Here is a 23,348-nt window from a genome sequence, read left to right as displayed (position 1 = left end):
CTTGATTAGGAATGAGGAAAAGTCCACACTTCCTCATGAAATCCACTAACATTCTGGACCACATTGTTCTCTTCACTGCTTGCTCGTCCATCAGGTTGGCCCAATAGTCCTCTATGTCTACTTTGTGGATGAACTTCTCTCCCCTAATCCTTCCAACTTTCTTATCTGGATCAAATCTCTCTTTTCTTGTATGTAGCAAATCGATAGAATGCAAGCTCCTCACTCGCAGTGTTGGCAGCTATGGCAGACTGGCAAACCTCTGACGTCTTTCCAACTGAAATAGGGAATGTCATGCCTGTCCCATTCTTCTCTCTTTGAATGACATCGAACTCTAGAAGTTGTCTCACCACTTCCAACAAGATCATTCTGTCAGTCGGATACCTAGGAAGTCTGTAGGGTTCAGATTGAAACCCATGAATCCTAAGGTATGTGAAAGTGGGAAACTGAATATACCACGATCCATATTTCTCTATTAACTCTGTTGCCTCCTTGGACAATCTTCTGTGGATTTCGCCTTGCAGCTTCCGTGTGATGTACATAGTGAATGCATCATTCACTCTCTTATAGTCTTCAATTCTATACATGCTCAGCTGGGGGTAGCATTCATGACTCCTTAATTGTCCTTGCCCATTCCCGACTTCACCTTTGCATATCAATCCTTTGTATGAAACGAACTGTGCAAGCAGGTATACCAGGTAAGAAGTCATGGCGAATGACTTGGACCGCTCTACATTCCTCAGCTAAAAGTCCAGATTGTCACTTATAATCTTAGACCAATTTACTAATGTTCCTCTAAGACAATCCTGGATGAAATAGAATATCAATCCATTCGAATATTGCTCCCTGCGGCTTCCCCATCACTCTGTTGAGTAGGAATATTAAGTTGCTATACTCCTCTTTGAAGTCTATGCACATGAGTGTCTTGGGAGCCTTGGAATGATGAGACCTAGGCTCAATCATCCACTCTTTGTTTATCAAATTATTGCATACACCCATCTTCTTTGTGTATCTTTCTGTATATTCATTCTTGGTCACATCCTTCATGTCTGTTCCGCGTGGAATTCCGAACACCTCAGCAATAGCATCCTCAGCAAGGTAGGCAATGACAATGCCCTTAGGAGTTTTGATCATTCGTGCGAGCGGATCACAACACCGTGCACACTCCAGGATAAGGTCACTGCACTGTATGGACTATGGAAATCCAGCGGCATGGAAAATACCACTCTTCATAATGTTCGCATATGCCAGGGAAGGAACTTGATCTCCGACTCCGAACATCCGCTGTCGCATATGATCCAACTTTAGGAAATGCATGTTTGTATCTGTGATCTCCTTCCATCTGGATGAAATCTTGGGCTCTGGATAGGATCCAATCTCCAGCATCTTCAGTGGTTCTTTCCTCTCCTTAAATCCGGACTTCGACATCGTACCTGTACGAAGCTTGAAGTTAGACTTAGGAAAATAAATAATGCTCTTGATAAAATTCCTGATTTTCTAAAGATTTTAGCTAATCAGAGCATGAAGTTAGGAAAATAATCCATGCTCTTTGTAGATTTTGACAATTAGATTCAAAGTATGACAACGCTAGGGCATGTAAACCCTCTATAAAAATTCATTAGTACCTTCTTATGCTTAAAAAATATGCAAGCTAAAATGCAAAGGAGTATACCGGATCAACGATGACTAAGGAAAGGTGTGAAAGGTTGTGTTTTCACACAAAGTATGTCTGAAGACACCTTCCGCAGTCAACAATGGAGGTCAACAAATCTGAAGACAACCTGAAAATCAGACTTTTAAAACATGTTATAATCTTCAAAAATATGCATAACTTGATAAAAATCAGTTTTGATGATGAAAACAATCATATCCAGGAATGTAAGTGTGGCTGGTAAAAAATAAATTTTTGAGGACAAGTCTGAAAATTAATTATTACAGACTTACCAGCACCTTGCAAAGTATTTAAAAATCCCTCAAAATGATAGAAAATAACTAAGGAATCAGCTCTAAGCAAAATCGCCAAAGTGGTTAGGTGGCTAGAAATGAAAATATCTGAGAACAGTTGCCTACAATGGAGTTTTCAGACCTGCAACAGCGATAAAATGGTTTGCAAAATGCACTAAAACTCCACAAAACACCTCCAAATGCAAATCACCTAAGTCGGAATTGGCCGGGCAATGAAAATTGAAGTGTGAAAATTAAGTATGCAGCCAATAATGGAGGTCCAAATCTGAAGACAACCTCAGATCGTCCAAGGGGTTGAGCTTAGTTGGTTAAAGCATTGAGTTCTCAATGTGGAGACCCAAATTCAACTCCCATGAGGGACACCTTTGTGTAGAATTCTAAGTTGCGACTCTTGGTCTTCCATTGGTTGTATTTGTCTCATTGTTTAAAGTGGATTTCTAAGTTGTGACCCTTGGTCTTCCAATTGTTGTTTCTAGTTTGGTGCTCGAAAGGAGCTAGTATTTGTAATAAGTTTGCTCAAAAGGAGCTGGTATTTGTAATAAGTTTGTAACGTGGATGCTCGAATGAGCAAAAAATGAGCTTTGTAATTCTATGATACTTAATACAAAAAAAAAGACAACCTCAGATCTGAAAGATATCAGCGAGCTGGTAATGATGTCAACCACCAAGTGTGAAGGAAATCACCCCAAACAATGACACAAAACACCTCGAAATGCAAATTGAAATTTCCCAGCTATGGCGCCATTTTAAAATTCTGAAAATGTCTTCAATGGAAGCAACAATGGAGGTCTGGAACAAGCAGCAACAATGGAGGAAAAATATCGCCAAACTCCCAAGCACTAAAAATCGCCAAATTTGGAAAAAATCGCCAAATCTGAAAATGGTCTTCAATGGCAGCAAGGGAATGGATAGCCAAGCTAGAAAAAATGGAGGAGGAAAGAATCCTCAACCCAACACTTCACTTCAGCACTTTGCCAAAATTCGCCAATGAGGGAGAAAAACCGCCTTTCATGGAGACACCTGGCAGATTTAATAATAAAATATTGCTGGAGACTACTCTCTTATACTTGCTTTTGCTTCTCACTTTCACCACACAAGCAATGTGGGATAAAACACTTGCTTATATACTTGTTTGGTAAAAACCCAACTTGCTTCTAGAAGGTTAAAAACTTAAAATATTAAATGCTTATTTTAAGTTATTTAATTTTTGCTTTTAAAATTTTAAATAATCATTAATCATCACTTAAAAACAATTAAAAATGGGGCTCATTTATCAAATACTTCAATTTTAAGTCCAAATTGAACCTCCAGGGGAAAATCGATATAAGCTAGGATTAAAAAATCCCTTTAAAAATCATTTCAAATGTCAAAATAATCCCCAAAAGGGAAAATCGATCTTAGCTTGGACAAAAATCCATATAAAACTTCATCAAAATACACACAAAACACTCTAGGGAAAATCGATGGCAGCCTGGACAAGAAATCCACACTCCAAATTCACTTTATTCACAAAAAACACTCCCTGGTGGAAAATCGACCTCAGTCTGGATGAAAATCCGGACTCAAAACTCATCAAAATGCTCTCAGTGGAAAATCGACTTGGGTATGGATTGAGAGTCTGCACAAAAATCCGCACTAACTTGTCATAAAACATCTTGGTGGAAAATCGACCTAGGCATGGAATCATCCTTAACGTTGTCCGCATAATAGTCCGCACTCCAGTTCACACCTCTGGTGGAAAATCGATGGCAGTCTGGAAAAATCCTGACACTTAGCCAAATTTTAGCACTTCCAGGGGAAAATCGATCCAGGCATGGATAAACAGTGGTGGAAAATCATAGCCAGTATGGATTTCAGGGGAAACCCATGTGTAGTGTGGATTTTGAGTGGGGGAAAAGGGTGGGTAGTCTGGAATATGAGGGGAAAAGCACCTCTAGCATGGAATTTGACCTTCTAACCCTTGGAATATGGATTTCCCTTAGGAATTTGGCATTTTAACCACTCAAAATCGCTTAGAAACTTCAAAATTAGACTAGACTTAGGCAAATTTTCCAAAAAAAAAGAGCGAAACGCTAGGAAATTATTGGGATAATGTTGACGTGTATTTTGTACACTATCAAACACAGAATAAAATACCCAAGGGTACCTTATCCTCTCTTGAGTAAAGCCTTTGAATGCTGAAGATATCGCGAAAAGGATCAATCAGGGTGACTTCAAGGTTCTTTGCTGTAGGATCTCTACGTGTGGATAAGCCCTCTGTGGTATGATGTGATTTGCTAGAATCACAAGGGGACTTACACTTGATGACTGAACTTCTGATTTGCTTTGAATATTGCTGGAACACAAGATTTTACTGCCTTAGATTTGAAAAAAAGGAAAAAAGACGAGGGCGAGGAAAGGATCTAATCCTAACACTAAGAATGTAAGAGCAATGAATGATCTTTGATGAAATTCTAACTAAGTCTTGTTTTGACATCCCAGGACCATCTCCACAAGGTTAGTGCGATCTTCGAAGGAAAGCTTTATGATGTTCAGATCATCACTACAGGCATAGACACCATCATGCTGATGCATATCAATGAAGAAGCGACAATTGAAGTTAAGCTTAAGCTACATGATTCCAGTTGACTACATAAGGCAAGTCTGCAATCAACAAACTGCTAGTAGTATGGATATACGAATTCCACCATCAATCAAGCACATTTCTTCCACTCACCTAATAACATGAAATCAAATATGAGAAGTATAAAGACCATGCAAATTGTCGAATCGACCCATAAATTTCATCATTTCTTCAATGAAGTTTTACAAGTCTTTTACAACAACATCTTGGCAACAATCTTTGCCTTCTCTCTCTACTCTACTCTAATTGCTATTTTATCAACTAGCTAATCACCTTCTAACTACTCTATTCGCTAACTTCTTTCTAACTCCCTTTACAAAATGAAGAGTCGATGCTTATATAGTGCCCACAATACAATTCAATGGCTAAGATCAATCTGAGATCAATGGCCAAGATTCAATAATGAAAACCCTAATTAGGGTTTGTTACAACCATTACATAACATTTAATGCTTGACCAATGATAAAATTACATTTTAAGGACACATGTCTTCTCTGGAAAATTCGACAAATAGATAGCTAGGGTAGGTACATCGAAGTTTGTGCCACCTCCCATGAGTTAGGTACATTGAATCTGGACATGCCGAGGTACCACACCGACTGGAGAAGTGATGACTGGGACGCCACCTGGTCTGACACTTGTAATTTGGTAGATATTCAACTTGATGTTGTTGAGAAGCTAGCTTTAATTAACTCTTCTGAAACTATCCGCTTCTTCAACGAACCCTTGCTCTAACTTCGTCTGTCTTTGATGTGCAGGATGATAATGTACCTCGCCTTGGAATGCTGGATTGGAAGAAGTCATTCCTGATGATGCTTGACCGAAGAAGGCCGTCCTTGTCGATGATAGACTGGAGGAGGTCGCCCTTATCCTTGCTTGATCTTCTTTGATGATACTGAGCTGGAGGAGATCATCTTTGTCCTGGACCGGATCTTCTTTGATGAGAACCTGCCGACTTGCAGATCCTCTGAGCTTTGGAGTCGCCATCTTGATACCTACACAACATTTCAAAATTAGTAATATATCTTGAAGTCTAGAAATTAAACTTAAAAGGAAGATTTAAGATTTTAATTAGGAAAATTCATGATAAATCTTGAGTTATCATTTCCTAATTAACCATGCAATACTTAGATTTTTCCAAAACAAATGTCTAAAAATCAAACCTTAAACAAGGGTGTCAAGATGATTTTGCCATACCTCCTCTTGAGTATTAAACTCTAAGAAATGATGCAAAAAATGGATTTTGCTATGCAAAATTTAAATCAAAATTCTCCATTGGATGAATTGCGCCTCCTCTAGCTTCAAAAAGAATAGACTCCACCCTCTTTAATCTTCAACACTTAGTAGAAATTCGCTCCAAGCAAGCTAGATTTCGCTCCTCAAATTGCTCCTTCAACTTTGCACTTGAAAAAGGATGAATGAATGATTTGAAATGTGAAAAAACTCCTCCAATATATAGAGTGCTTACCCTTGATTCCTGTTGAGGCCGACTTGACAAAAAGAAATGAAAATGAAATAAAATCCCCCTCAAAAGAAGGCCAACTTGCTTGTAAAAGCAAATAAATGTATTTGAGCGCTCACCTTCATTTAAAATTTGAAAATTAATTTTAATGCCTCCAAAGTGGATTTTTGATTATTTCAAGGCCTAAAATTTAATTTATTAAATTAAAATGCCTTTAATTTAATGCGAATTTGATTTAGCCTTTCCAAAGGCCTCAAAGTTAGCAACTTGGTGAATTTTAAGGAATATCAACGCTCAATAAAAAATGAAGGATATCACCAATTTCGCCCTGGACCTTCAGTGAAGGTCAGGAGCGATTTTTCAATCTTGCTCTTAATCCTTCATCTTTTGGATTCCAAATTGCTTCCAAGACATAAAATATCATCTCTTCTTCCTATCCACACAAGATTTGGTCTCAATTCCTCAAACAAAGGAGAGGATCCTGAAAAATCTCTATGGGCCCTCTTTGAGGGTCAAGAGCGACTTTTTGATTTTAGGTTTGATTCTTCATCATTTTTCATTGAAACTTCATTCGTCATTAAGCAACATCCTTCCTTTATCCACTCCATCCAAATTTGCTTTGTTGTTGCAAGGTAAAATGAGGATTTTCAACAATATCGCTATGGGCCCTCTCTGAGGGTCCGGAGCGATTTTTCGCTGTGGGCCTTCACTGAGGGTCCAGAGCGACTTTTCATTTTCTGACCAAAATCATCAAGTTTTAAAGGCAAAATAATATTCATCACGCTTTGGGAGGTTTCTTCCCCTTGTCCTAACCTTGCCTTAGCACCATTTTGAAGAAAACATGCATTTTTTGAAAATCTCGCTGTGGGCCTTCAGTGAGGGTCAGGAGCGACTTTTCACTTTTAGGCAAATTCCTTTATCTTTTAATCTTCAAATCACCTCCAAGGCATAACACATCACGTTCTCCTCCTGTCCAAGCAAGATTTTATCTCAATTCTTCAAGCCAAGGAGAGAAAACTGGAAAATCGCTATGGGCCCTCTCTGAGGGTCCAGAGCGATTTTTTTAATTGCCTTCAAAATTTTGATTCTCAACAATTTCTTTTCACTTCAAGGCTTTTCAAACATCGTTTCAAACCCATGTCTAACCTTAGCTTTCCTCAAACTTGGATGAAAAATTCCCATTTTAGGTTTCTCGCTGTGGGCCCTCTCTGAGGGTCCGGAGCGGTTTTTCGATGTGGGCCTTCAGTGAGGGTCAGGAGCGATTTTTCATTTTTGGGTTGATTTCTTCTTGTGTTGATCCTCCAAATTATATTCAACGGATAGAACATGCTTTCCTTCATCCCTTCCAATCATAAAATCACTTTGATCTTGCAAGAATAATGCATATTTGAAAATCTCTCTGTGGACCCTCTCTGAGGGTCAGGAGCGATTTTTGCTACCTGCACCAAAAATTTTCACTTTTCATCTAAAAATCATTTTGCCAAGGGAGATATCGTCTTGTTCTTTGCTATGAATAAAAATTCATGTCCAAGAAAGGTCCAAAAATGTGCACACAAAGAAAATCGTTGTGGGCCCTCTCTGAGGGTCAGGAGCGATTTTTCCTTTCCTGGGCAAAACTCCTTCCATTTATCATCTTTGATCAAGTCTAGATACCTCATTATGCTCATTCTATCCTTCATCATGCTCTTGACCTCTCAAATCGACCAAATAAGACTAGCAATGACCCTTATAAGATTTCTCGCTGTGGGCCCTCTCTGAGGGTCAAGAGCAATTTTTCTGTTTTCAACAAGGTCCTTCATTATTTCAAGCCAAAACTTCCTCGGGTGGGTGGAGAAAGTCATTTATTTTCCATTTATGATCAAAACTTGGTCTCTTTTCATTGCAAAATGAAGGAAATCAAAATCTCGCTGTGGGCCCTCTTTGAGGGTCAGGAGTGAAATTCACTTTGGACCCTCAGGAAGGGTCAAGAGCAAAATTTGACTTTTTGAACTCTCTGTCAGGATAATTTTATGGAATATAGGAAATGTCACTTATACTTTAAGTTATATTCCATATATACTTTCAGGATGTTTGAGAGTGGTTTCAGACCTCCAGGAGTTACATTGCAAAATCTAGTTTTTGGAGGTTTTTCAATTTCCAGACTTAGTCAAATTTCAGGATCAGGACATTCCAGACTTAGCCAAATTTCAGGATCAGGACTTTCAGACTTAGCCAAATTTCAGGATCAGGACTTTCAGACTTAGCCAAATTTCAGGATCAGGACATCACTCAAGCAGGACCTGCTATCCAGGTGATCCCCTTGGCGACACTCAAAATGCAAAGGCTAACTAACAAAACCCTAAAAGACCTACAAAACAAACCCTAAAAAGCAAAAAAAAGCAGGGGTCCCCATTTGCAATGGGGCGATGTGTGAAATGGTCACAACAGATAAAGTGCAAAATCAACTTAAATAATACTTTAGGAGTGAGAAAACAACTCCAAAAGGTTTGGGAATACCTTGGCACTTTAAAATCACTGATGCGCGTGTTTAAAAACACGTTAACGCTCAAAAGGTCAACACTTAGACAAAATTTAAAATCATTAAAATATCAACGTTTGCAACTTGATCCTATTACCTCAAAAACCCTAGACGGCACTAGGCATGATCAAAACTCTGAGACTCGGGCACGGGAAACACAAAATTGACCACTAAGCAGCCAAAACCCTAACCTAACAACGCAGCAAGCAGGAAAAGAGGGGGTCCCCATTAGCAATGGGGCGATGTGTGAAAAAGGTCACAACAAGTACAAAGAAGATAAATTGGGAGGCAAGGATGGGATTTGGAAAGGTAATGAACTGATTTTTGGGTCTAGATTGAAGAGGTCTCTATCTCTTGCTAACCCTATTGAAAATAAGAAATCAACTTTTAAGGATATTTGGTTTACTTAGTGCAATAATCAGTCCCAAGATAGGAGAATATACTCTAGTCTTGATAGACTTAATGGTAACAAAGTGTTTTTCTCCTTCAATTAGGATTCTAAAAGTCAGCTAGTCTCTATGTTCCTAACTTCTATGTCTGGCAATTCTCCCATTGAAGCTAGTTTGTAGCAGGGCAAGGGTTGGGTGTTGTTGATCCTAATTCTTAATGTTTCAAATTGAATGCTTCCCTTCTCAATGACCGAGATTGTCTTAGTGGGTTAAGGACCACCACTTCACTTTCTAAGAGTCTTAACAAGAATTGTTGGTGTTAGAAATAAGCCACACCCGGACCGACGATGGACTGGTCCAAGAGGGGCCAGTAGCTCAATGGTAGAGCACTCCAGCAACGTATGGAAGGTCCTAGGTTCGAGTCCTAGCTGGTCCATGTCTCAACATGGTATCAAAGCCAGGTCCAGGCTAGGAGCACCAAGCACACGAGAGGTGTGGCTTAAGGGGGGGTGTTGGTGTTAGAAATAAGCCACACCCGGACCGACGATAGACTGGTCCAAGAGGGGCCAGTAGCTCAGTGGTAGAGCACTCTAGCAGCGTATGGAAGGTCCTAGGTTCGAGTCCTAGCTGGTCCATGTTTCAACATGTGGTATCAAAGTAGGTTCTTGAAGAGCCATTGCCACAGTTAGTGCATCCTCTCTGTCTTGAGGAGGAGCTTGAGCTTAAGAGTGGAAAGATATGACAGGGGATAGAGATCATATTTAGTTTGAGTAGAGAGAGATTCTTGAATCAGGTTATAATTGAGGACGATGCCAAGAATAATGAGAAGGAAGTTGGGGCCACTTCTTTTCAGCTAGACTTTGATGATTCTCTTCATAGAAGTGACATTTCTATCTTTAGCCTTGGAAACTTTGCAAATTTGCATCTGTCAATGGCCACTGAAAAAAAAAAAAAACGAGATCAAGACCTTCATTGGATGATAGGACCAAACTGATCAGATAAGTCTTCTCTCTTCTACCACATTTATCTAATAGTATATGGTGCATTGCTCATGTTAATTGTCTATTGTATGCATTGGACTAATGGTTGCCTTCCTGTTCATGAGACTAGAACTGCCCATGTGTAAGGTTGAGTCCTGTAGCCCTTAGCTATGATTACATCTAATTTATCATTATCAATTTTGTTATGAGCTATGTTTAACAACAGATTATTACAAGTGTATGTGGAAGTGCATGTTGCAGGAGACACTTGAAGACCTTAGTAGTTAAGGCTTGCCCGCTATTATGCTACTTGCAAGGGTTTCAAGTTTGTCCAAAGCCAGATGGAGCTTGGACAATGAGATAAGTATTTTCTTGGTTATCATCTCGAGTATCACTGTTATTTGCTTCTTGTAGTCAGCCTCTTATTTGTATTCCTATATGTACTATAAGAGTTATTTGCCTCATTATGCTCTTGTTCTTTTCCTTGGCCTTTAGGATGGGTTTTGTAGGAAAAGCAGTAGATGCATTAGGAATCCTGCCGAGGCATTTGTGCCGGGCTCAATCTTATGAGATTGATGATTCGAGAGGGAGGCCTATGCAGCTTGTCGGGACTCCCATCCCAAGCGTTGATATCTGCTTATGACAGCTATGACATCGGAAACTTGCCCGCCTTGCCAGTCTTGAGAAAGATGGCCACAGATCTTCCTAAGAGCACGAGTGAAATTACAAGAAGTTGTGCACTTAACAGGAGTGTCAAGAGTTCCTTGCCGAGCTGTGACAGTAGGTCCAAGGTGGTCTTGATTCCAGCACATTCAACCATGAGTAGATCATGCCAGATGATGTTATGAGTTGAGAGCTTGGAGCAATATGTCTTCCATAATTGGGAGCATGTGAGCAGGGTATGCTTCTGTGACAAAGGGAGTAGCTAGAGGATCTTCTTCAATTAACTTTTGAGGATCTTGGTTATATTGGTTCAGAGGGAGTGGACCATGTCAAGATGGTTTCTCTAGTGATCAATCAAAGGACTACGATTCATGAGATGGAGTCCCATTTATGTAGGCTGGAAGGTCTTTATGTTGACTTCTAGGTAATGATATTCCTGGATAGATGAATACTTGGTGAGCTTGGAATACACCAAGAGTGATGCAGACTCCCACCTTGTATTTCATGAAAGGTCAAAGCATGTGGAGATCAAGTATCGCTTTCTAGAGACATGGTGGAAAGGTATACTATGGTAGAAAGGTATGCTATTCACTAATGTATTCTTATATTTGAGAAAAGATATTTGAAGTGTAAACTCTTGAGGTGTAAGCCCTTTTCTCACCCTCTGATATGGTTCATGGTGAATGTCATGTGTGTGACTCCATGACAAACATCACGTGAGAGAGTCCGTGATGATCTTCTTGTACTTGTGTGTTTATCCTTTGAATAAGCCATGGTGAATGTCATTGTGAGGTGACGATCTCACAATGATGAACACTTGTACATCTCACCATTATTGTAAGGTGACGATCTCACAATAGTGGTTGTATATATCATTATGGTGGATATCACATGAAGCGATATCTATGGATATACCATAATGATTGACATCACATGAGGTGATATCTATTGATCATACCATTATGATGGATATCATGAGACGTGATATCTATGGATATGTCATAATGGTTTATACCTCTTGTAGTAATATCTATGGATATGCCATAATGGTGAATATCATGAGACGTGATATCCATGGATAAGCCATAATGGTAGATATTACATAAAGAGATACTCATGGTGGGTTTCATGTGACGTGAAATCCGTGGACATGCCATGAAGTAATATCTTTAGATATACCATGATGGTGGATATCATGAGACATGATATCTGTGGACAAGCCATAATGGTGGATATTACATTAAAAGATTTATGGTGGATATCATGTGACATGATTTCCGTGGATATGCCATAAGTCCTGATATCACAGTGAGGTGATATCTTTCTCTCACATATAGATGTAGCTATTGTGGTAAATCATCACTATGGAGTGATGTAAGGATGAGAAGGATTCCTCCGTAGCTAAGAGGGAGTTTTAATGTTGTAGTTGTGGTCGAACTCCTTCACATCGACCCGTGCAATCTAAATGTCTATTTGGCTTGTCGGCCATAGACATTTTATATGTGGCGTCTTATACATTAATATTTGTTAAGCGGTTAACAAAACCTGGTTAGTGTTCTTCCCGCCACCTTTGGATGAGTCGTGCCTCTACTTAACCCGTCCATCACCCTTGATGAAGGGCCACGATGCTTTGGAGGAAACACGATGATCTTGGAAGAAGCCGACTCTTCATGAAGAGTCTTCATGCCAGGTATAAGGAGGATCTTTTCCTCTTGTATTTGATGGAGAATCAATTGATGTGAAGGATTATCGAATAAGAAGAGCAGATCGATATTATAAGAGCAGATTGACTTGGTAATAATTATAAAGGTAGATCGCTGTGTACAGCAAATTGAACATACTCGAGGCAATTTGAATTACACAAGACATACAAGCAGATCAATAAGAAGAGCAAGCAGATCAGCCTTCACCTTCAGCCTGTGCATTATCATCTATAATTCGCGTTTGGTCTATTGCAGATCGTCTTACATACCAGATTGACTTCATTCTTTAGTCACGGCGAATTCATTAGAAGAGCAAACTTATTACATACAGATCGTATTCTTTGTATGGCAAATTAACTTGTTCATATAGCTTCAAGAAGTGAAGCATTACTGTAAAGTCATATCCAGATTTGATATATATATATATCAAAGATATAATTTCCGTGCTCGGGGGAGACGATAACAGTATATCGTCTGTGGTTGGGAGGGCAACAATGATGAGAATCATTGCCCGTGGTTAATCAAGCACACCCTATGATTACTGTGCATGGTCATCTTCTTGTGATCCTAGAATTATAACAAATTCAACATGGTATCAAAGCCAGGTCCAAGCTAGGAGCCCCAAGCACACGAGAGGTGTGGCTTAAGGGGGGGTGTTGGTGTTGGAAATAAGCCACACCCGGACTGACGATGGACTGGTCCAAGAGGGGCCTGTAGCTCAGTGGTAGAGCACTCCAGCAGCGTATGGAAGGTCCTAGGTTCAAGTCCTAGCCGGTCCATGTCTCAACAAGAATGTTTCTGCAATTCAAAGATTAGAAACCCTGGTGTTCTTATGGAGGAATTTGTTTAATTTAGAAGGCAATTAATAGAAGACTTGAACTTCTGTTGCAAGAGAAATTGTTAACCTTCGAAAGTGAGCTATAGAGAAAATCTAGTAACCTGATTATTAGAACTGAATTGGTTAGAACTAAGTCTTTGCTAAGGAAGGTTTAGAATTATAAGTTTCAGGGTGCCAGGATTATGGCTAAGATAAATTTGGTTGCATGAAAGTGATAGGGGGTCAAAATATTTCTTTAATCTTATCAGACACAAGCAAGATAGAGAAAAAAAATGGGCCTACTGAAGTAAATGGTATCTCCTCTAATTATAGTACCTTTATGAATGAGGTTTTCCATTCCTTTTTCCTAACTTTGTTCTCCTCAAAAAATGATGGCAGGTTTAAAGAGGCTAGGGCCTTCTATCAAAGGACTATACCTAGAAAAATTAGCCTGGAAGATCCTCAGGCTCTTGACAGAGATATTTCTATGGATGAAATTGCAAATACCATTTGCTTATTCAATAATGGCAAATCCCCAAGTATGGATGGTCTTCCTATTGAATTTTATAAAGTCAATATAAAATGGATTGGGGTGAATTGATTTATGTCTCCAAGGAAGCCTTCTTTGGGCAAAAAAATTAATAGAGGCATCATTAAATTAATTTGCAAAGATGGGGATAATAGTCTTATTAAGAATTGGAGGTTGATTACATTATTGAATGTTTCCTATAAGATTCTTGCTAAGACTCTTGTTATCAGGCGGTCAGGTATTTTGAAGAAGGTGGTCTCAGTCACTCAAACAGGGTTTATTAAAGGCGGATATATTTTGGAAAACTTGATTACTAGCTGGGAGGGTATGCATTGGGCAAAACATAATGATCAGAATATTGCTATGATTTTGTTGGATTTTGAAAAGGCCTATGGTAGAATTGAATGGTCTTTTGTGTTTAATATGTTGAAGACGTTTGATTTTCCTCATAAATTCTGTAGGTGAATGGACATATTGTTTAATGATTATTCCACTCAAAGTGAAATTAATGGAGAGCATATTGAACCTATTTTTTTTGCAAAGATCGATTGGGCAGGGTTGTCCTGTTGCCCCAGCTGTGATTGTTGATGCTCTCCACTATGTTCTAAGAACCAGTTTGGTTAGTTCTCCTATTTGTGTTATCTAGCTTCCCAGTGATGAATAGTTGCTAAAATGCTCAGTTTGTGGATGATATTGCCTTGTTCGTTGAAATGCTTGAGAACTTTTGGATATTTTTTGTGCAGCCTCAGGAGAAAAATTCTCAAGTAGTAAATCTATTATCCTTACTTGGGATCAACAAGTGCCTAATTGAATTGTGGCTAAGAACTGGCAGTGAGCAGGTCCAAACAAAGTGGTCAAGTATCTTGGTATCCCTTTTCCTATTTCTCCATCCTTGAAGGATATGTGAGATTGGCTATATCTAGAAATTGAATAGAAACATGAAAAATGGCAGACCCATCTTTTATCTCTTAGAGGATTCAGGTTGTGCAAAAAGTTATTACATCTCACTCTGTTTATTTCTCCTTTACTTGGTTATTTTCTAATTTTCATTTTGAGAAGTTGCAGAAGGTTCTGAAGGATTTCTTGTGGTTCGATGGGAAAGGTAATTAAAAGAAGCGTGTTGTAAATTGGTCATAGTGTTGTATGATGCCCCTTTCCTAATCAGTTCAATATAGTTGACTGTAAGCCTATTTAGTGGGTTCCTGTAGGCTAATGAGTCAAGGTTAAGGAACTCATAGTGACATTTTATCCAGCAAGTTAGCTGTGTTAGGTGTTTATTTGAGCTTTGGTGATTAAAATGTGCGTAACAACCTTTTTGGAGTGGTTTTGATTGATTTTTCATTTACTATTTTTAGTAAGTCAGTTTTGGGCATCAATAGAGCCAGTTTGTTAGTGTTACTATTTTAGGTGTCAGTGGAAGCAGTTAATATTGATATTTCAATATTTGTTATAGTCCAATGCATTTAAATTAAATAATGATAGGTTATTAAATTATAAAGTTGAATTAAAGATTTAACTTTATCATTATTTTTAATTTATTCAATAAAGGACTATATGGTCGCCGAATATTAAGGTGAAGTGTTTTATTTTGTTAAAGAGGGCCTCTTTGGGATGAGTGCCACTTAGGGGAGACATGAGGTTTTAAAACATAATTTAAAATGTGACTCCTTGACTTGGGCATAGCTTCTTGGAGAGCTTATAAAGCAAGTTTTAAGAACTCATTTGGTATGCTTGATTTTGATATTTGGAAAGTCTTCTTGCTGGTTGAATGTGTTCAATCTATAGCTTTGTGAGGACGAAATCCCTTGCAAGGAACATCTTCCACGTTGGTGAGAGACCCAATCTGGAGGATTTTTGGGTGGTTTCATCTCAGAAATCACATTGTGCTTCAGCAGTTGATAATGGATAAGATTTCTCTTTCAGTTTGCAGAGTTATTTGATAGAGATCATTCACAGAGACTGGACAGAGAGGAGGGGGAGTGTGCATTGCAGATTTTGAGTGTTTGTCCTTGCTTTTTCTGGCCGTACTTCAATTGGTTGGCCATACCACTGAATTGGGAGGTCGTTAGCTTTCTAGAGGAGGGTGATTGGGATTTAGAGATTTCAGTTTGCACATTTGAGGCGTCTAAACCCAGCTATATCAGATTTGCAGCAGGCCAGGAGGTGCTTCATGGTGGCACCTAATGTTTTGGGACTCCAGTTTGCTGGTTATTGTTGTTGTTGCTCAATATTTTGTATTATCAACAAATGGGTAGGTCAAATAAATGTCAACAAATGGGTAGGTCAAATAAATGTTTGTAATGAGATTTAATCATTTGGGTATCTCTAGTTTTACTTCTATATTGAACTTTCAAAATATAGCTGGTTGTGGACATTGTATTTGCAAGCTATCCCCTTTGTTATTTGCAAGCATCTCCTTTGTTATTAGCTGTTATAAATCTGTATATCTTGCAATATATTTCTACACTTGTATCTTCTTCTACCTCCTATCAAACTCAATCAAACAAAACAAACACAAAAAAACCAAGGGTGCATATTACATGTTGCTTGTCTAAAAGGTTAGGAGTGTTGGGGCTTAAGGATTTTAGGTTTCAAGGTATTGCTCTAGTAGTTAAATGGATTATAAAAGCTTGTGATGGCTCTGAGCCCTAGAAAGTCTCGATCAGAAACAGTTTAGATCCCTCTAAACCTAAGAAAGGTAAAACTTGGTGTACTCTTCATTTCCAGGATTTTTTGTTTGGTAATTTAATATTAGAATCTTTGGATGTCCAGTGTTTATCATTTAGAAAGCTTGGGGAAAAGTTAAACATGTAATCTATAACTGCGATGCATTTCTCAAGTTCTTGGTCCCTGCATAAATTGCAGATCTATTTGGTGGAATTTGAATCTGAATGGCAAGCCTCTAGATCTCATTCAAGGATGTTCTGCTAAAGTTTGGCAAAAAAATGGGATCTTTGTCTTCCTGGACATTTTTTGTCGATGGTGTTCTTAAGACCTTGGATCAAGTGAGATCTAATTTTGATGTTCCTTCTCATAGGAGAACTTATTCAGTTCTAAAAAACGCCTCGGGCAATGTTGTTTTCCAATCTCTCTGATAACTGAATCTAAGTTGTTCACAAAGATCTCTTGGAAAGATGGTATATCCTTTGATCGGATTTTGGTTAAGAAGTTGTATTGTATGTTGATTGGTAAGGGGGAAGTTTTCAATTGGCTGAATAAGTCATGGAGCCTTGATTGGTTTAAGTCCCAAGTGGTCTAGTAGGTTATCCCATATCTGGTCAAGTTTTGGGGAGCATAAGAAAGCTTATTTTAGATGGTTGCTTTTATTGAAAAAACTGGCTGTTAATATTGTTTTGCAGTCTCGTGGTTTGCCTGTTAGAATTTGTGCTTTGTGTGACCAAGTGGAAACTTTTGAGCATTTGTTTTTTTAATGTCCATTTGCTTTTTCTCAGTGGTCATTATTTCTTGGTGATCATATTGGCTGGGACTGTAAATGTGGTTTCACTTGGTTTGAGATTCTTGCTGGTTATGTAAATGCTTTTACTACTGACCTTAATGCTTTTTGGCTTTCCTTGACTAACGAGATTTTATGGTTTATTTGGAAAAAGAAAGATGAAGAGATTTTCCAAGGGAAGAGAAGGTGCCTTACTGAGTTTCATAGTGAATTCACTTATTTTAATATTGTTTTGTAGGTCGCTGCTATTCTGGAGATTCTAAAAGAGAGTTTTTTATCTTGCTGCAGGAGGACCTGACTATTGTTTACAAAACAGAGATTAAAAATGCACGTTTCTTCCTTTAGAGGAGGAATAATCTGAACAAAGAAGAGCTGGAGATCCTAAAAGAATTTATGGACAAGCACAAGATTCACAAGCCCATGGATATAGATAAGACTAAGAGGGATCCTAGAGACCGGTTCCAACCAGTGGTAAAATATGTTGATCCTGATCTGATCGAGCCACCCCATGGAACCTATGAATGTGATCAGTGCGAAGCCATGAATGTGATCAGTGCGAAGCCAGCAGCAACATTAGGTGCTGCTGGAAGTAGCGTTGTGATGTTAGGCTGAAAGTATCTTTTTTTGTAACAGCTACTCAGTATTACTATGTGATCCTTCTTTTGGATGGGTAATCGGTAACTTAGTTTCTATGGAGCTCCAGCTCCTTATATTGTAATGAACTTTGTTTTGTTTATTATCTTTAATATATATATATATATATAGAGAGAGAGAGAGAGAGAGAGAGAGAGTCCCACACATGTGACCAAGAGCATTATCATGACGAAGGTTAGGTTCAAATCTCCCCACCCCCAGGAACCACTGGGCTAGCCTTGAGGCATTCCTGCCTTAAGAGATGTAAGTTTGAAAAAGTGCTCACGATGTGTGCCCAGGGATGAGGCCCCAATTTGTGTCTTAGAGGCCACGGGCTGTTAATCTCATGATTTAAATTTTAACCGAACTTTAAAATAAATAAAAAGTTAAAAACTGAACATGGATTATACTCCCTACAAAAAGAAGCTCCATTCATGTGGTTCTGATTCCCCCTTCCCCAAAATATATTTGTATATTATCTTGGTAAGTATATGCCCAAGCTTCTTGTGAACATTCCCAAATACAAGATGTATTTGATAATCTTTAGATTATTCGGTCAACAATTCACCAACTCAAAAACTTGGACTTAAGCAAAATCTCCTTTGGGCCATAATTTATCCGAAATAATTTCTGTGATCGAATGCAAAGATTTTTAAAACACCTTCTCCAGGCTGGCCTGAGGCAAACAATGGTGGACACGATAAACTTCAAAAGCCTATTGAAAATAACCATTAATTCTAAGATGAGAATGGACTTGATAAAGGAATTGGAGGAAAGGAACCAAAAAAATAGGACGAGTATTTGTATGTGAACAAGCTGCTGTCCAGAATAGTCTCAAGGTTTAGCTTACCATTATTAAAGGACTCAACCTTGATGAAAAATCACCAGCAGTAGACCTCTAACACGGTGCAGATGAATGAGTGAGATAAGCTTTCTCCATATCATTAACCACAACTGAACAAAGTAACATGTGTATTCCAAGCTATTATCCTTTTGAAATTTGTTATGCTAAGAGAATTCCACAATCCATCAAATAAAGAGAATGTTGTTTCTCGATTCAATTGTGTTCAAGATTCGTTTGGCTCTCTTCATCCTGATGATGGATCATGGAGTGTGATCCGAAACATTGATGTAAAAAATCTTGAACACAATTGAATCCAGAAACAACATTCTCTTTATTTGTTAATATTGTTATGCTTTCAAGTAAAATGAACCACCATAGGAACTACTAGTTAATGTTTCATCCACGGCTATTGTGCATGATAAGAAATAACAGAGCACCTGCCTCTTTAGATCTTCATGTATAGAAAAATGTTGCAGCCATACATATCAAGATGCAAAATGTAAGGCTCAAAGAGATAACCAAATTCTCCATCAAGAGCAAGGTGGAATATCAAATCTTGCTATTTCCAGATAAATAAAGATTCAATTACCACTAGCAGCATAAGCTCAAATCCACCCAATCTGTACTTCACAATCATTTTTAAGTCGGAATCCCTCCACCTTGAATTGTCAACTCATCTTAATCTCCATGACATAGCATCACCAATCTCAAACTCTATAAACTGTCTCTAGAAGATGGTCTGCAAATTATAAACTCGAACATAATCTCAGAATGTCAACATCCATTTCTAAAAGATGTTCTTCTAGACACCTAGAACCACACCCAATATATGCAAATCACCACTTGATAGAAAAGAAAGACACCTTCCCCTTTGCAAAGTAAGTGGGTTCTCTGATCGCTTTAAGCAACAGTTTCTGTATTTAGGTAAACTTTAGGGACAATCATTAAAGCAAAACATGGAGACTATTTCCTTCAAGGCATCATCAATCTTAGTGTTTATATTTCATCACTATGCAGTTATCCCTTAAGCTGTTGCTTAGAATTGTAATACCATCTCAAAACCCAAAGATTATTTCCCTTTCTAAGACAATGCAGTTATATTTATTATATCTTTCCACTGGTCAAAAACTTAAAATTTAGAATTCATCATTGTGAATGTATTTATACGCTAAGTTTTCTTTGAACATAGAATAAGATGTTTGAAATTTCTTTATTAAAGTTTTGCTTACTTTTGTTAGGTGAGAAAATTGCATCTTCTCATCCTAGTCTACTATGAAACATCTGATTTCTCTTATTCCTTCAGGCAATTAATGTATGATATGAAAGATACCAAGAACAATAGTACAAAATTGCAAGGCTAACCAAGTATGCCTCATAGTGATGATCTTCCAACTAATTGTCTTGGAAGATGTTATATCCCTCTCATATATCCCTTCTTAACGACTTCGGCATTTATGTCTTATTGGACACAATGATTTGACCAATAAAGCGAGAAAACAAATTAGATTTACAAATGTTGCATTCATGAAATAGACTGACTTGCCCTTGTTATTGAACAAGATTCGGCATCTTACGAGTACGCATGCTATTGCTTTCTTAAGCATTACCAATAATCACCACAAGAACACTGTCCATCTTTAAAATGATGATACCGGTTGGCATCCCGCACTATAATCTCTCGTGCAACAATCTTAGATATGAACTTAATACCAGAGTGGCAATCACCGCACACTCTAATGTTCTTGATAACCCGAATAGTTGTTCCAGGGGGTGTATTGATAAGCCCAAATGCAATGGCCAATTTCTCACTATGGTAGCAAAGAAACATTTCCTTTTGCTCCTCCTCCACATCATGCAATACAAAATTTGTATTGGGAACAAATCCTGCCATTTTCATCTCAGTAGACAATTCTGCTAGCTTTTCATATATTTCTTGTGTTTGTGGGTGTGTCGTGTCTCCTACTAAAAACACATGCATGTATTTTTGCACTTCAATCCAACTGCATCCGGGTGTCCTTTTTACGCCTCTGTCTTTCATCAATCTCTGCACATTTTCCTTGTCATGCCACCTGCCAGCTGCAGCGTATATGTTTGATAGCAGCATATAAGGCATGTCATTGCTAGGATCCACCTTAAATAGGTGTTCGGCTACTCGCTCTGCTAGCATTATATTCATGTGTATTCTGCAGGCGCCAAGCAAACACCTCCACAAAACAACATCAGGTTCAATAGGCATCTTCTTGATGAAGTCATATGCCTCGTCAAGGCGTCCTGCACGACCAAAAAGATCTACCATACAGGCGTAATTATGCATTTCAGGCATAATGTGATAATCTCTAATCATGGAATCAAAATATTTCTGGCCCTCCTCCACCAGGCCCACATGACAGCATGCAGACAGAACACAAACAAAGGTAACATAGTTTGGCTTCACGCCAGATTGCTGCATTTGTCCAAAGAGTTCAAGTGCCGCCTTGGCTTGACCATTCTTGGCATATCCCCCAACCATGGATGTCCATGAAAAGGTGTTTCTCTCTGGCATTCTGTCAAAAACTTTCCTCGCCTTATCTAAACTCGCACATTTCGCATACATGTCCACAAGAGCACTCTCTAAAACAACGTCAGAGTCAACCCCACTCTGAATTATATCCTGGTGAATCTCAGTGCCCAATTCCAGAGCAGCCAACTTAGCACAAGCAGGAAGAATGGTGGCAAATGTAGTACTATCCGGTTTCACACCCTTTCTCTTCATTTTATCGAACAATGACAAGGCCTTTTCCGGATCCCCGTTCTGCACATACCCCGCAATGACTGCATTCCAAGTAATCACATCTGGAGGCTCAGGCATCTTCTCAAACAGAGAAACAGCCTTGTTCAAGTGCCCATTCTGCGCGTATCCTGCAATCATAGAATTCCAGGAAACCGCATCCCGTTCAGGCATTCTGTCAAACACTCGGCAGGCATCTTTCATTCTGCCGCATTTGACGTACATATCTACGAGAGCACTCTGCACATACATATCCGACTGAAACCCACTCCTAATTATGTCACTATGAATTTCTATACCCTCCTTTAGAGCCCCCAATTGGGAGCAGGCCGGCAAGACGCTGGCAAATGTATATTCGCTCGGTTTCACACCTGTTTTCTTCATTTGATTTAGTAAAACAAAGGCCTCCTCGGGGAGTCCACATTTGCAGTAAGCTGCAATCATGGAAGTCCACGAGCAGGGGTCTGGTTCATCCATGTTGTCGAAAATACCGCGGGCTTCCGCCACATCGCCGCACTTGGCATACATTGTCACTAGTGCACTCTGCACCATTATGTTTGGAACAAAACCCTGGTCATTCATATGACTGTGAAGCTGTTTCCCCTCTGCGAAAGCTTTTTGTTTTACGCAGGCGTGTAACAAAAATGCGTATGTAAAGGGGTTTATAAGGCGACTGTCCGTGAGATGTAATATTTGTAGGGTTTTTTTCAGATGGCCTTCTTTACATAAGTTTCTGATATATTGGTTCGAGTCATTTGGTTGGGCAACATTCATGGGCATGGTGTTGAACTTTCTTACCTGCTCAAAGAGCAAATGTAATGGATTTCTAGATGGCGCCATTGCTTAATATATTCAGATATTACGCTAGCTTTGCTGCTGCTGAATACAACTTTGTCTGATAAACTTTTTGCAATCTAATTGGTGAAAAAATAATGACTCCAATTGATTTTTCAGTGTTATGCTTGTACTGAGCATAATGATTTCAGAAACAGAAAACTTATATATATTCTTCATGAAATTTTGAGGGAGGAGGCTGAAAACTTGTTGGTACTTACTGGCAATTGATGCGCCAATTTAGTTCAAAATACTAAAATTTTGATTGCATTGAACGGCTGCCTAATTTTATTTTTTTATCAGTTTAGAAATTGTTCCGTCTTCGGACAGGCCTTTGTATGTTTGACGAACGGCTTGAAACATGAAGTCTTTAAAGGTTATTATCTAATTTGCAGCGTGGATTCAAATGGATTCTAACCAGCATTGTAGAAATTAAATTGAAATGAATACTTTTATGAGTATTATATATTAAATATAAACAATTAAATTTTAGAGTACATAATAAAAAGTAGTTAGTAGGAATATGATGTAGTTAAGGGTAGAACATCAAATGAATTGAGCCATTCACTTGTAACAAGATTTCATATCACATCTGTTTTAGATAACAACGATCTTAAGGCATAAAGTAAATTGATATTAGAGATTTATTCATAAGATCTAAATTTAAAGCAAAATTTTTTAAAATCAGAATGACCTTCACAATCTACCAAATTGTTGATTTAGGATAGAAATGGATTGACATTAAAACGCTCTAAACCTTACTTATTTTATAAGGAAAAAATTTGAATGAGAGGAAAGTGATAATTTTTATTCCATTAAGTTAACTAGTTTATAGATTTTAATGGACTGATCAATAATGTAACTCCTATTTCAAGTGTTGCTATCTTTTAAGGTCCAAGAGAGTCAAACAAGAGCAGGATGGGGTGGCATGACTCGTGTTCGTGTTTCTTTTTCTCCAAAGGTAGGTTGCATGACTCATGTTTCTTTCTCTCCAAATGTGGCATCATTTTCTAAGGTCTAAGCAATGAATGATGAAGTCTACATGTAATTCCCATCTTGTGTATATATGTACATGTGTGTACACACACACACACACACACACACACACACACACACACACACATATATATATATATATCTCGTTTTTTGGTTTATTTCATCTTTTCTATT

General features: G+C 38.4%; 1 protein-coding gene and 1 long non-coding RNA gene across 2 annotated transcripts; one reads left to right on the top strand and one right to left on the bottom strand.

Annotated features, from left to right (window-relative positions):
- Nucleotides 1-7,021: 7,021 nt before the first annotated feature.
- On the top strand, nt 7,022-17,818 carry LOC131053577 (uncharacterized). Its single transcript, XR_009107724.2, has 2 exons — nt 7,022-17,286; nt 17,389-17,818. It is a non-coding gene; the product is annotated as an uncharacterized LOC131053577 (long non-coding RNA).
- Nucleotides 17,819-19,806: 1,988 nt separating this feature from the next.
- LOC131053562 (pentatricopeptide repeat-containing protein At2g03880, mitochondrial) lies at nt 19,807-22,528 on the bottom strand. The gene has a single exon (XM_057988184.2). The coding sequence runs from the start codon at nt 22,182-22,184 to the stop codon at nt 20,181-20,183; it is 2,004 nt and encodes a 667-aa protein (XP_057844167.1). The 5' UTR covers nt 22,185-22,528; the 3' UTR covers nt 19,807-20,180.
- Nucleotides 22,529-23,348: the final 820 nt, after the last annotated feature.

The sequence above is a fragment of the Cryptomeria japonica genome, chromosome 4, assembly GCF_030272615.1.
Source record: "Cryptomeria japonica chromosome 4, Sugi_1.0, whole genome shotgun sequence".
NCBI lineage: Eukaryota > Viridiplantae > Streptophyta > Pinopsida > Cupressales > Cupressaceae > Cryptomeria > Cryptomeria japonica.
This window is presented reverse-complemented; position numbering and strand designations above follow the sequence as displayed.